The 14,232-nt window shown below is 54.6% G+C and overlaps 3 protein-coding genes across 3 annotated transcripts; 2 read left to right on the top strand and 1 right to left on the bottom strand.

Moving 5' to 3' along the window:
• Window positions 1-3,393: 3,393 nt before the first annotated feature.
• CDEST_07304 (uncharacterized protein) lies at window positions 3,394-4,191 on the top strand (the record flags this gene model as incomplete). Its single annotated transcript, XM_062923463.1, has 2 exons — window positions 3,394-3,501; window positions 3,583-4,191. The coding sequence occupies 2 exons, from the start codon at window positions 3,394-3,396 to the stop codon at window positions 4,189-4,191; spliced, it is 717 nt and encodes a 238-aa protein (XP_062779514.1).
• Window positions 4,192-6,468: 2,277 nt separating this feature from the next.
• CDEST_07303 (Putative isocyanide synthase/Spore wall maturation protein DIT1) lies at window positions 6,469-9,231 on the bottom strand. Its single transcript, XM_062923462.1, has 4 exons — window positions 8,615-9,231; window positions 8,104-8,492; window positions 7,267-7,913; window positions 6,469-7,156 (listed from the first exon to the last, which is right to left on the bottom strand). The coding sequence occupies exons 1-4, from the start codon at window positions 9,030-9,032 to the stop codon at window positions 6,685-6,687; spliced, it is 1,926 nt and encodes a 641-aa protein (XP_062779513.1). The 5' UTR covers window positions 9,033-9,231; the 3' UTR covers window positions 6,469-6,684.
• A 1,699-nt stretch (window positions 9,232-10,930) lies between these two features.
• CDEST_07302 (Putative FAD-binding domain, FAD/NAD(P)-binding domain superfamily) lies at window positions 10,931-14,163 on the top strand. The gene is made up of 6 exons (XM_062923461.1): window positions 10,931-11,374; window positions 11,441-11,506; window positions 11,595-11,714; window positions 11,816-12,370; window positions 12,488-12,823; window positions 13,269-14,163. Exons 1-6 carry the CDS (start codon window positions 11,314-11,316, stop codon window positions 13,721-13,723), a joined length of 1,593 nt encoding a protein of 530 aa, XP_062779512.1. The 5' UTR covers window positions 10,931-11,313; the 3' UTR covers window positions 13,724-14,163.
• The last annotated feature ends 69 nt before the right edge of the window (window positions 14,164-14,232 follow it).

The following is a 14,232-nucleotide window of genomic DNA, read 5'->3' as shown; positions in this document are numbered from 1 at the left end:
ATCGGTTGCCGCCACTGCGGGCTTTGAGAGTACCATGAGGGACTTCGACGGCGGGGATGTCGGTCAGAACGTCGGACTCGTCAAGTCGACAATGCTTAATACGCTCCATTGGCGCCCAGCCAGTGGTGTCGTCGAGGGTGAGATAGTCGGCGAACTCCTCAGGAGTCCAGGCAAGGCCGTCAGTGCAGCTGTAGGCTGAAATGGTAGCTGCAAGCGAGGTAATTGCGAGGGGGATGTTGAAGCGCATGGTTTCGGTTGGTTGGTCAGTTGGCGGTTGGAATTGGATGCTAGATAGGACTGGTACTTGGTATCCTGAAGAATGCAAGGAAGAAGATTGTGCTTGACTGATGGTGATCTGCTGCTGTTACAGAATGAGAACTCTTAGGAAATGTTTAGGAATGTTTATACTTGTAATGCTGGATGTAGATACATCCCTTTCCTACACAAATGATTCTACTCTTCTAAAAATAGCCCGTAGACGTTGTGGCTTACTCAAATTCAATTGTCCAATATCCACCTCTTGGTTGCTTTTGGAACAATGGTTATGATAAAGCTGGGATGATGGTAATGCCAACTGAGTGGGATCTGAGTAAGAGTCTGTAGTTGAACTAGGTTCTCTACAAGGAGCCTTGTAAAAAGACTCAAAACCGACACAAGAGAATCAGCATCTAGCTAGACAGTAGAAGCTTAAATAGCCTCGGTGTTCTTAGCAACAGTTAGCAGAAGAAGCACTTCCATTAAAGATCAAACCAAAACCAAAGACTACACTGTTTTCAGACCTCGCCCCCGAGCCTACCTTTCAAAAAACAAGATGCACTTCAAAATTGCCCTCGCATTCGCCTCGTTGGTAGTTGCTGTTTCAGCCTACACCTGTACCGAAGGCGTTTCCTGGACTCCCGACGAATTCGCCGAGTACCTCACCCTCAACGACACCACTGACTGGGAGCCGATGGAGCGTGTCAAGAACTGCAAAATCGACGCGGCCGACGTCGAGGCTGCAAACATTTCTGCCGTCGAACGCCGCGGCGGCAACAACCAGTTCAACGCATACTCTGGTTTCAACTGCGACGGCTACAACTTCATGTTTGAAGTGAAGAACTTCGGCTGTGGCGGTTGCTACTCCGTGAGCAATGCCATCCAAAGTGGTTGGCTTTGGCGCCAGACGACGGGAAACCCTTATCCTACTGTGGACTTCTTCGACGCTCCCAACTGCAGAGGATCCAAGATACACCACCAGGGTATTTCGAGCGGCCAGTACTCTTCCTGCAACAACGTCGCAAACGCCTGGTCAGTCGCCGTCTACCAGGGATGCTAGTCAAACCGTCAAGCAAAAGCATCTCGGAGGACTGACTGCGTCTGTTATACATTATCTTGTTGGGAACGATCTGCCTGGAGTGTGGTGGCATGGGGGTCAGAGCAATTCTCACATATGGATACTGCAACTGCACAGGTCGGATGAGAGCTTGTGAGAGCTAGAGGTGGCTGGGACTGTGACGAGGTTGTTCTGATTTGAATGTCGACATAATGCGACTACTACGTGCAAGAGCTTCAACTTACAGCGAAATCTGGGTAATTCCCGCGCCAAGACAATAGAAAATGCGTTTATTACTCCATCAAGTCATTAGTACTATACTCTATCTGTGCCTGTTCTACCTCGTGAACGTTGTGATTTATGCTACTTGCATCGTCCGTCTTAAAGTGGGATCTATGCGCGCATGGCGATCACCTTCGTAGCCATGCAATGAATACCAGATGTTAACGTCCATCGAAATGAGGGCAGTGATGCGCTATTTCGGTGCTACGAAGGAGACCTGGCCGGGCAACTTTGATGATGTTTTGCTTCGTAGCCTCTTTGCTAATTGCCGACTCGATGAAGGTCAGGATGCTGAGACGAAACAATCAAGAGCGCGTCGGCACTGGCCTTTGTTGTAATCCACGCCTCCCGGTTACCTCTGCCCTTCTGATATTAAAGGTTGTTCCTCCAGAGGAAGTAGGCCAAACCTATAGACGCCGACGCCAGGCTGCAAGCGTGCTGGATCCCTGCTTGCATATTGATCGTGGGCTGACTGACGCAGGCCAACATGGATCTTTGAGATGATCAACAGATTCAGGATGATGTTAACGGTAAACTGAACGGAGTTCATGACCACAAGGGGGAAACGGTGGTTCTCTGCGGAGAGATCGAAGAATTGTCAATGTCCGCTAAAGAGTTTTGGGAGATCTGAAATGAGCTTCGCATGCGTTTTCATGCCTGGGACTGCTGCTTGCTCCTTCCCTTGACCAGCTTGGGTATTTTGCGTGCAGCTCACTGCTCATTACTTACCGCTTATCATGTGTGCTATTTCCTCATTACGTACATTTAGACAGCCAACTTTGCTCAAACAAGTCTAGGATGCCATGGAAGTTTTCTAATGAGGCAAAAAGTTGAGACTCGATCTTGGAGTGGCTTTCAGCTGCCACCCTAGAAAGGAAACAGAATACTAGAGTTAATCAACAGTGCTATTGCCATCATCTCATAACCCCCCCCCCCCCATCTTAGAGTAAACATTGTTTATCGACGGCAGCTTCTCACGCCTTCGAGTCAAACTGAGAAGGGGCGGTCTGAATGAGGTGGTCTTCCCACTTGTTCTCCAAGCCAACAAGCGACAGCGTTCATCGTCCAGCCCCTCCAAGTCAACAAAGGAAGCAAAGTAGTAACACCCAGTGCCTATTTGCATTGCAGGCAGCTGTAGTCTTTCCAAAAATCATTTCTGGGCTTGTTTTACAATAATACAGTTTACAACAACACAAACCTCTGCCAGTGCCTTCCACTCTGTCCACCTAGGTAGCCTCTAAACGCTGTCTCACTGCCACATTTGAACAATGTTTAGAAACTAATTCTTCGAGGATGAAAGACTTCTTCCTTCTTGCTATGCTCTACAAATATTGCTGCTACCTGCTACCTAAATAAGAACAAGATGAAAGCTACCACCGTGCCAGTCCCAGCCACAAGCCTGCTCAGGCAGTTCCGCTCTTTTTCTATCTCGTTCTCTCACGTCAAGTTCAGATTCATCTTAGTCGTCCTCTCAGTCGTGCTCTTTATGAGGCAACAGAATTCATTGCTTTTCGCTCCTGCCCTAGCTGCTTCCATCACCTCATCTACCTGAAGACCTTTTACAAAAAGGCGCGTTTCATCTCTCGATTCCTCTCGAGTTTTCTCTCACACACCTCTTCCTTTCCACCTCATCTGGAAAACACTACATTTACCCAATCGCTCCTCAACCATCATCGTTTTCTTCCTCCAGCACATCACCATCCATCTTCCTTCACCATTGCTTCTTCAGCACCATCGCTCTTCTTTGCTTACTGCCAAGTCACTCATAAACCACACTCGCTCGTCAAGCATCATACATCATGTCTGCCGACGGCTCTTCCCCCGAGGCTTCTGCCAAGCAGGTCCTCACCGAGCGCGAGTTTGAGATCCTCAAGCTCGCCTGGAGCTGCATGAAGACTCCTCCCGAGGTGAGTATTTCCAGATTCCCGTCAAGAAGCTTCACCTTCCGCATTCGAACCGAACTGACGTTTTCTTCTTCCTTGTCGCAGATCGACTACCAGAAGCTGGCTGCCGCCTGCGGCATGACCAACCATCGTTCTGCCTCCAACGCCTGGGGCTCCATCAAGAAGAAAATCTTCGCTGACATGCCCCTCGCCGTCGACGAGGACGGCAAGCCCGCCGCGACCCCGAAGCGCAAGCGCGCCACCCCGGCCAAGAAGAAGGCTGCTCCCGCCACTGACGAGAACGATGAGCTCGCCAACTCGGATGGCGAGGAGAAGCTCGTCGTTGAGACTCCCAAGAAGAAGCGCAACACCCCGGCCAAGAAGAAGACCGCCGCTGCTGCTGCCGCTGCCGCCGGCGACGGCGAGGGCGCCGATGACGAGGAGACTGCTCCCGAGACTCCCGCCAAGAAGAAGCGCACCCCCGCCAAGCGCAAGACCCCCGTCAAGTCCAAGAAGGCCGCCGATGCCGCTGCCGCACCCGCCCCTGCTGATGACGGCGAGGAGAAGGCTGAGACCGAGAACGCCGCCGACCAGGCTGCCGCTGCCGACGCCGCCGCCGATGTCGCGAAGCTCGACGTCAAGGATGAGGACAAGAAGAAAGATGACAACAAGGATGTCGACATGGAGAACGGCGAGAACCCGGACGAGATTTGAATGGTCTTGCCTCTCGTCTCCGCCCCCTCCCCTCTGGGTTCGTTACGACTTTTCCCCATCTCACGATATCTTCGGGTTTTTTCTTTCTGGCAATGGCAAGTGTTCTGGACTCGTCTGGCTTGGAATGGCGTTTAAGGATAATGGCACACGCGGGTAAACGGCACTGGACAGAGTTGTTTCAACTTCTGGGTCATCACAGTTGATGCAAACTCGTACAATGATGAGCTTATGGGGGTTTTAGGTAGCTTGGTTGGCCTGAAGAGGTCAGAATTTGAATCAAGCTCTAAACATTCATTCAATGCTACCTGCTGCACCGTGATCACTGACATGTTTTGATGTTTTTCGTCCTCCCCTTTCCCAGCATTGCGTGATGCGATTGCCCTGGTAGGCGTGACAGCGCTTGGCCGTTCTCAATCCTTGGCTAATGTATCGAACTCACTTGAGTAGTTTCAATCTCGATTAGTAAATGATTAAGTACCGGAAAGAGAAGCGAAGGCCCAGTCGTCTCACATCAGCCAACTTAGTTTCGCTCTTACGACGATTCCGGTCCAACGAAGGAGAAAGCTCCCACCCAGAGTCCTCCCCGTGGCAATTAAAATTACAGCTTGATAGCCGTTTCAAGCGAGACAAACCCAACAAGTCCAGTCGAAATGCTGTTCCAAGTATCCAGAATTCCTCTTCGGCTGGTCGAGCGTAAGAGGGCCGCGCCCTTCATCGGAGCGTCACCCAGCGACGGCACATTCGGTCTCGGACAATTTCAACACTCCGAACCGGCACCGAAACCAAACACACAAACCAAACACCAGAAATACAGTGTATCCTCTCACTATCAATCACAATTACCGCCGCTACCGTGTCTCGTCTCCATCTCTAAGCCCATTCTATCATCACCTCGGCAATAGTCTAATGTCACTTCGGCCATGTCGAGTCTTCATACCTATCGCTAACCATTTGACAGAGTGCGATTTATGCCCTTCTGATATTATCTCCCCTGCCATTTTTCAGCTGCCTCTAACCACTTCTCGAACGTGGTTCTTCCTTGGAGAGAAAAGCCCACCCAAGCTCGACGAGCCCGTATGCTTCTTTTTTGCGAGGGCTATTGATATACCGCGGACAAACTTGACATGGAAAATTAAGCATCATTGTGTTGTTCGTCAGCAGATCAAGTTTAACCGCGCCTGCGCCTTTTTCACCAAAATCCGAAAAGGGAAGAGATGGTCTCAAGACCCTCTCGTTGTTGTCAGGCGAAGGAACGGTGCCACCTAGACTCGGAAGATGACCGCGCCAGGCTGAACACAGAAAGATCCACCGAAAGATGATCCGGCGGTGGGATTGACGATATCTCACCCCTGCAGCACATCTGCCGTCCGAGGTCCCGCGCCTGCCAAGGTACAATGCGGGTTGCCGGCGGCAAAGGGGAGAGGGGCGGGGGGGGGGGGGGGGGGGGGGGGGCTAGGATGTGTGATTGAGTTGTCAACTTGCATGAGCCGACGTAGTGGCAAGGAGACAAGACGCCTTACTCAGTTTGGCTCTCCCAGGTTCCCTCCCCCCCTTACCACTTCTAGCACTGACACCTACCTATATCGTAATCGCCTCAGGCGAAGATCACAGCTATGTCGTATCAGGGGCTATGAACTCCTGCAGGCAATTGATTGTTGGCCGAAAGGGAAGAGGCTATGCCCCGAAAGAATGACCGATGGAACGTACGGGGAGGCCGAATTTACTGGGTGTAGGGCATACTGCTTGTTGTGGTATAGGGCCAAGTTGATTGACTCGAACGTTGTTGATCTTCTCGTTACTATTTCCCGCATGCCATCACCCCACAGGCTCTATTCCGCGCCTCCATCTAACCTCTTCCTTGTCTTTTCGCTTCTTTCTTCTTCTTTACCAGTGCCAACCCCATGAAGAATTTTTAACCGCGTATACTGTAGTTGGAGGCAGATGGTTTAGCTTCCCTCTCAGGTAGATCTTTTAAGTGCAGCCACACCAAAATCAGCAGCAGATCTACTGAGGCCCGTACACGTACGGATGGATCTACAAGGGTCAGGCTTGTAGGTCTAACATTGCGAGTAAGCTTATCACGTACCGTAGCAAATCACGTAGGTCATCGCCATCAAATAGACAAGTTTTGGTTGGGTCATGTGACTCTGGACTCGGGATTGTCAGCTTCATATTATGTACCCATTTTGGATCCATTCCTGTTGTAATGTGATTAACTATCTACAAACTAGGTAGCATGTATCACTATCAACAACACAGCACGAGTCAGATCCGCACTTAAGAAGAGACTTGAAGTGATTTAATCATTTCATTCGCTGATAAACTAAGCGTATCAATCGCAAGAAAAACCAAGAAAGAAAGAAGAAAAAAGAAGAAAGAAAAAACTAGAGGGGGAATCCTAAACCAATACCGCATATGCCAACTTTTGCAGACAGTTCCTATGTACAGGAGAAAGGCAAGAGACTTTTTCAAACCCTTCGGGACTCCCGTGAGCTAGTCAAAGTGAATGCGCCACATCTCCCTCGGGGACCCGGCGGTGAAGTCGCTGCGCGTGTGCATGGCCAGGATGTTGTCGCTGACGAGGAGGTCGCCCTGCTCCCAGGCGAAGTAGAGCGTGTTCCTGCGGTCGTGGAGCAGGGAGTCGATGGTGTCGCAGACGTCGGCGCTCTCGGCCTCGGCGACGTCGTCGATGGAAACGTAGGTCGCGTCGAAGGCCGTCTTGGTCTCGGGCCAGGGCTCGTGGTAGCGCAGGCAGGGCTCGCCGGTCGTCGGGTGGGAGACCACGAGGGGCAGGCCGGTCATCTTGGTCGAGTCGAAGGAGCTGGTTTGGACGTTCCAGGTGAGCTCGCGGAGCCTCGAGAGGGGGAGGTGGGCGGGCAGGTTCTGGAAGAGGAGCCGCGAGGGGGTGAAGAGGGTGAAACCGGTGTCGCTCGGCGAGGGGGTGATGGAGGTGAAGAGCTGGAATCTAAGGGGTTGATTTCGAGTGTTAGAGAAGAAGACAAGTTCGAGGATCATGAGCAGTCATATGCCGTAATAGCATGCATGGGCACGGTGGGGAAGATTAATGAGGCTTACCTGGGCGGGTTGGGGAGAAGCTTCTCGGTGCCGTCTGCCTGGGGCACCTTGTGCGTCTTGAAGAGGCCGTCGAAGTGGAAGGGCATCCACTCGGACGACAGGACGTTGTTCAGGCCGCGGGTGTCGGCGCCCTGGTCCTTGACCTCGAGGACGAGGCCGAACTTCCAGGGCAAGGGCCTGCCGAACTCCTCGGCCTTCTTGACGAACAGGTCGCGGTCCTTGGTCTTGGAGAAGCCCCTGAGGACGACGGGGGAGTTGACCTCTGCCAGGGCACGGACCTTGTCGGCCTCGACGTCGTGGATGGAGAGCTTCTTGGGCCCGGCGGCCGGGCGGATGAGCAGGCCGCAGGGGTACATGGGCTCGAAGGTGACGTCGGACTTCCAGCGCAGCAGGTCGCTCGCCTCGCGGAAGTAGCTGGGCCGGCCGTCCTCGTGGACGAGCTCGTACTTGGGGTCGTTCTCGAAGTCGGCGCGGGGCCCGGTGGTGACGGCGCCGTTGAGGTCGAAGGCGATGGAGCAGTGCCAGGGAGTGGTGTAGTAGCTCGTGGTGGGCAGCGGGCTGATGGGGATCTTGTTCTCGCCGGTGGATGGGTGGATGGAGAGGCGGATGTGGTCGCGGAAGTTCTCGCGGACGGCGCGGGCGAAGGCCTTTTGAGGTTCGGTTAGTGTGAGTACAACTGGGGTTTTCTTCTTCTTCTTCTTCTTCTTCTTCTTCTTCTTCTTCTTCTTCTTCTTCTTCTTCTTCTTCTTCTTCTTCTTTTCCTCTTTTTTCTTTTCTTTCCCTTTTTTCCCGAGAGACAAGAAATCATGCAACCTGACAAAGAGACGGAAGACTTACATCACCACGCTGGAGCATCTGCTTCGAGATGTACTCGATGCCCGTCTTGAACTTGGTCTTGGACCGGTCCTCTCCGACGGGGTATACGTGACGGAGGTCGGTCTCGAGGAACTTGATGTACCCGCGATATGTCAGGCAGGTGTCCTGGTTCTGGGAGATCTCCTTGGAGGGGTCGTAGTCGGCGCGTCCAAAGGTGTTGAGGAGAGCGCGGCGGAAGTTGGTGGCGTTGGCGACGTATGTGATCTCCTCGAGCCTGCTGGGGAGGTTGGGCAGGTGGACGAGGTCTTGGAGGCGCGAGAACTCAATGTTGGTCAGGTTCTTCTCGGCAGCGAGGTCGCGCAACGTCTCTCCGTATGCCCAGACTTCCTTGTCGGGGACGCCGAGGAGGTCTTGTTGAGGGTGTTAGTCAGGAAAGGAAAAGAAGAACAAGGAAAAGAAAAACAAAAAGGAAATAGGACACAAGAAAAGGAGGGTGCAGGTGATGGTGTCACAAAGGCCCAGCGAGACTCACCATTGTACACCAGTCCATCCGAGATGATGGTGAGCTTCGCGCCGGGCTCGTACAAGTCCTTGATGGCGGAGCAGAGGCCGTTGAGGTTCGCGAGCGAGAACTCCTCGGCCTTGTCGGGCAGACGGGTGAGGACCTTATCCCTTGTGTTGGGGGACTTGAAGGGGAACGCGGGGAGGCACATGCGGATCTGGGCGCGGGCCTTGACTTTCCGGTAGATCTGGGAGAGGAAGCCGAGGCGGCCCTCGAGCTCGGCCGGGCAGGTCTCGTTCGGCCGCCGGATGCGGTAGCGGCAGATGATGTCGAGGATGGCGGCGGCCGTGGACAGGGCCTCGTCGTCCATCATCTGGGGAGCCACTTTGGAGATGAGCATCACCTCTGGTGATGGTTGGCGAACCGGGGTCTCTATGGCGGACGGCATGCTTGTTTTGGGTGGTGGTGTAGCTCAAGGGGGGAAGAAAATTAGAGGTTATTATGCAGCAAGACAGAAGAAAGTGAGGTTTGCATAAAGATGGACAACAAGGCTTGGCCAGTCAAACCAATAATGGCTTCCTTCAGACTAGCAGCAGATGGATCGTAAGATGCAGATACAAGCTTGATCTTAGTCTACTGGGGAGTCTGGTCTAGAAAGGGAGAACACGCCCCTCGACGGCTCGGGAGAGGCAACCGGGCTTATATCCAGCTTTCCTGATCGCGCGGCAACGAGCTGCCAACGTTGCATCTGCAGCTCGGAAATGACGATCTCGAACAAGGGAAAGGGTCATGGAAGAGAGGGGGGAAAAAAGGAGCAGCAGGCTAGGTCGCGGCAGTGGCCGTCGCGGCCAGTCTGCCTACATCTGGTCACGTCCATATCTGGCCATGTTCGGATACCCCATCGGACTGGCCATTCTTTTTTGGGATCCTCGTCCATTCGCGGGTTTGGCCCATAACGCGGTCAAATTCCGACACTGACCAGCATATACCAGCCGGTTCCGTGGTCCGTCGAGCAGAACGGAACCGTGGCGTTACCAATCGCACTGGAGATCCGACGATAATCAAAACATCTAACCCGTGCGGATACAGAACGAGATTCCGACGGGATCAAACTACATCCAGACATCGATCCAGCCCTGCTCTAAACTTGTCCTTCCCCACCCAACTAGGCACTGACAAGATTTTCTGCAACTGAGTATCCATCGTCGATCGAGTCAGGGTTGCCACTTCACAGGAGCGAGGAACAGGGCCCATCAACTCCAGGGAAACTCATGCAATAAGATCAGAAAACGGAACTGGACCTGGGACCGCCACCTTACCCAGCTTCGACTTGACAGTCTGACAGCTGGGGTCGACCCACGTCAGAGGTGGAACAAAACGCTGCAGAGCCGGCTCAAAGGGGGAAGACCGGCGCGTTTTCCAAGATCTCGCCAGTTGTATCCTTACCAAAACATATCAGCTGCAACCGCGCGGGAGTCGCCCGTCGTCGTCAAGGGAAGGTGGGAAAAGGATCCCATCCCTGCAAAGGGGGGGGAGAGGGGGGACAGTAAAGGAGTGTGGAGCTGGACGCCATGTTATACACTGCAGAATCGAGTCATCCAACGGGGTCCAAAACAGGCCACGGGACCTTGCCGCGGCACACGCCGGTGGGCAGAAGAAGAGGAAGACGATAGAGAAAGAAAGATGGAGGGAATAACAATAACCGCTTTGCTAAGGGGAGGGGGGCCAAATTCCGCACCGGCACAGTAGGAGGGTCCTCCCGCGCGGCGGCTGGGCCGTGGAGACAAGGTTGTTCTGCAATCTGCAAAAAACGGCACCTTACCGGATCCGCTCATCCGAACAGGGACACCAAGCCCGGGATTCCATGGCGACAATCAATGGAGGGCCATGAGGTCAGTGACGGACGGGGGCCCCGTCACGGCGTTGATAACTCGACTGGGCAGGTGTTTCCAGCCAGCCGGAGGGAGGGGAGGGCCCATTATCTGCGACGCTACTCTGGTATAAGCCCGTAGTAGGTAAAGTATGGGAAGGTCACATTGAGATCGCCGAGTTCGAACATAGATTCCAGGTTTGCTGTGCAGTCCTTCCCCCCCCCAGGCCTCCTTATTCATCTCTATGCGGAGTGCATCCACAGCGCTGCGCGGTGGAGGAGCGTAGCATTCGATTTGGTGTCAGGACAATAAACCTCCCTCAATCCCCCCCGGCACATCCCGTTATCAGATGATACATAGTCGTCTACTCTGTGTTCCACCAGGGCACCGCCGCATCGGCCACACCGGGGGCTCGGTCCAGGGGGCGGACGGGTCCCCTTGTGAATGGGTTCCCGTTCCAGTTCGGGGGAGAGAAGTGGAGGGGGGGAGGAGCGTGGAGCATCTGATATGTACCACGCATGTCAAGTAGAGCCGTTCATCGCGCCATGTTGGACGACCGACTAAGACGACATCACCGCCTCTGACCTGACTTGACCTGGCCTGATCTGCTTAGCAATCTGAACTCGTTCGGTTTGCAGGTCCTGCTTTTCTTTTTACTTCCGAGGATCTCGTGCCCGGGTAGTTTTGTTGTACACGGCGCCTTAGACAAGGAGAGTTAGAGAAAGAGAGAGAGAGAGAGAGAGAGCCATATCTCGAAGCCCGACTTACACCTTTTTTTCGGCCGTCTGCAACCCACTCATTCTCCCGTCTCTCTTTTGTTGTCTTTGTTTTGATACCACTCTTACCAATCCTGCAATAATGGGCTCCATTCCCCGTGACGAGTCTCTCGAGACCCAGGTCGACCTGACCATCATCGGCGGTAGGTATCAGCCACACAATCCGCAAGAAGGGAACGTCCCAAGGTTTCTGACGTTTGACCAACTAGGCGGGCCGACTGGCCTTCTCACCGGCTACCTGGCAGAGCAGTTGGGTGTGTCGGTATGCATTATTGGTATGTTCAGGGAGAGCAGAAGACACACCGTCTCCGAGTCAACCCCGTCGAAGAACAGAAGAGCATGGCATTGACGTGGCCCATCCAGACAGCAAGCAAGGCCCTCTGGAACTGGGTAGGGCCGACGCGCTCAACGCCCGCACGCAACAGTCCCTCGAGGTCGTCGGCATCCTCGACGACCTCATCCAGCAAGGCATCACATGCAACAGTAAGTGATTTTTTCCCCTCCCAGCGCTCTTGCGCTGCCGCCGCCGCCGTCACGTCCGTGTAGAACAACGAAATCCCTGACCGGCGCCGCCTCCTTTCCAGCGAGCTCCACGTTTGCCGACGGCGACTTCAAGTCGCGCCAGAGCCACTGGTGGACGGGCCTCGAGCACTGCTTCCGCAAGAACTTCCTGATGATCGGCCAGCCGGTCGTCGAGAAGGTGCTCTCGGAGCGGCTCAGGACGCCCATCGGCTACGGTGAGACGGTCTCGGCCATCGCCGAGGACGCGGACGGCGTCGTGGTGAGCACGAGCAAAGGCCGCACGATCCGCAGCCGGTACGCCGTCGGGGCCGACGGGGCGCGGTCGACGGTGCGCAACGCGCTCGGCATCAGCTTCACGGGCACCAAGCCCGAGATGGTCTGGGCGGTGCTCGACACCTTCCTCGACACGACGTTCCCCGTGTGCTCGGAGATCATCACGTTCCAGCTCAACGGGCAGAGCCGGGTCTCGTGGATCCCGCGGGAGCGCGGTATGGCGCGCTTCTACGTCCTGCTCGACGGCGAGATCACGCAGGCCAAGGCCGAGGCCTCGATCCGCGAGCACATGGCCCCGCACCGCGTCGACTTTGTCAAGACGGAGTGGTTCAGCACCTTTGACGGTGAGTGTTTGACGCCCTTTCCTTCGTTGATGTGATGGGTTATTATTCTCACTCGTCTTCCTTTTCTCCCTCTTCTTCCTCGTCTTCTTCTTCTAACAAGGTAACACACACACACAGTCAAGGAGCGTATCGCGGGGACCTTTGTCTCCCGAGACGGCGGCGGCCGCATCGTGCTGGCGGGCGACGCGGCCCACGTCCACTCGGTCAACGGCGGCCAGGGCCTCAACACGGGCATCGCCGACGCCTTCGCGCTGGCCTGGCGGCTCGCGGGCGTCCTCACCAACGAAGGGCTCAGCCCGGACGCGGCCGACAGGCTCATCCGGAGCTACGACGTCGAGCGACGCACCGTCGCGCAGGGCGTCATCGACGTCGCGGCGGCGCTTGTCAGAGACACAATCAAGACGGCTAAGGAGTACGTCTCCACCATCGAGAAGAACGCCGGCTACATCACGGGTAAGCTTGTTCTGTTTCGTTCCCTACATGTTTTTTTCAATGTTGCGGCAGAATACAGGGTTTGCTTTCCCACCTAACCCCCCTCCCTCCCTCCCTACCTACATCGTAGAGTTGGTTGGCACTCCCGTCTCCGCCAAACTCTGATCAGGGAACATGCTTCCCCAAGGGTTCTTTCACCCTTGGTCTTTTACCCTGTAGGAAAAGAGAACGGGGAAAATAACCCCCCAGAAACAAAAGGGGGGGTTGCGCATAAAGAAAAGGGGGGGCCTGGGAGATGACATGACAGAAACGGAGCTTCAGAGTGCGCTCCGATGTGACTGTCCTCTTCGAGAGTCTCCACGCACAGCCCCCAATAATTTAGCCATAAAAAAAAAGAGAAGGATAAGAGAAAAAAACTGGAGGACTCGGGAACTTTTTCGGCTAATCTTTATTCTCTCTTCCGCAGGCATGGGCGTGGCCTACGACGGCACCGGCTCGCCTCTGGTCCACGAGTCCTCCCACGGCATCTGGACCGCAGGCCGGCGCTGTCCGGACGTCCTCCTGGCGCCGGTCTCCGCGGTCTCCGGAGGGGAGCCGAAGCGCCTCTACGAGCTCGTCTCGAGCCAGTACGGCAAGCACCTGGTGCTCAGGGTCGGAGGGCAGCCGGGGGCGAGCCGCGACCCATCGGCAGGCGTCAGGCTCTTCAACATCAAACCCCAACAGGCGGAGGAGGAGACTCGTACGACGTCGACAGGAGCTGGGGATTCTCCGGCAGAGTCGTCTTCGTCGACCTTTACGGCCGAGTGGGCGGCCGACGATGACAACTTCACAGTTGTCGTCAGGCCGGACATGTACATTGGCTACGTCGGCCAGGGCGACGACGGATGGAGAGATTACCTGTCGTACCTGAGTCAGTCGTAGAGAGGGGGGGGGCGACAAGCCCTGGTCTCGTCTCTGCTCTGCGTGTTTTTTTTGTTATTATTATTCGTTTCTCTTTTTGTTTCTCAGACTGGGATGGATGGGTGGTATCCGTACGGGGGGACACAAAATACTGGAGCGACTTTCTTTTTAGAGAAATCCCAACCCTTGGGAATTGCACATCACCACGCCACTCACTCACTACATGACAAAACTTGGGACTGCGGATTCATGCTCGGTGCTCATCGATCATCAACATGTGGAAGACGACTTGATTCATGGATTCATGAGGAGCCCACTTGATCACTTGAAACGTCCTCATGGATCTACGATTAGCCGGTTGAGGTTGTGGTGCACATGGGCCGGCCGTAGAACATGACAGCCATGCCATGGAATGAACGTGTGCTGCAATCCATCGGCCGCCCGCCCCCATTTTGAATCCTTGAAGCGTTACCGTGATGATGATGATGAACCGAGAGCCGAGTTCCAAAAACTGACAAGTCCGAGGGTCA

Source organism: Colletotrichum destructivum, chromosome 4 (genome assembly GCF_034447905.1).
Source record: "Colletotrichum destructivum chromosome 4, complete sequence".
Classification (NCBI taxonomy): domain Eukaryota; kingdom Fungi; phylum Ascomycota; class Sordariomycetes; order Glomerellales; family Glomerellaceae; genus Colletotrichum; species Colletotrichum destructivum.
This window is presented reverse-complemented; position numbering and strand designations above follow the sequence as displayed.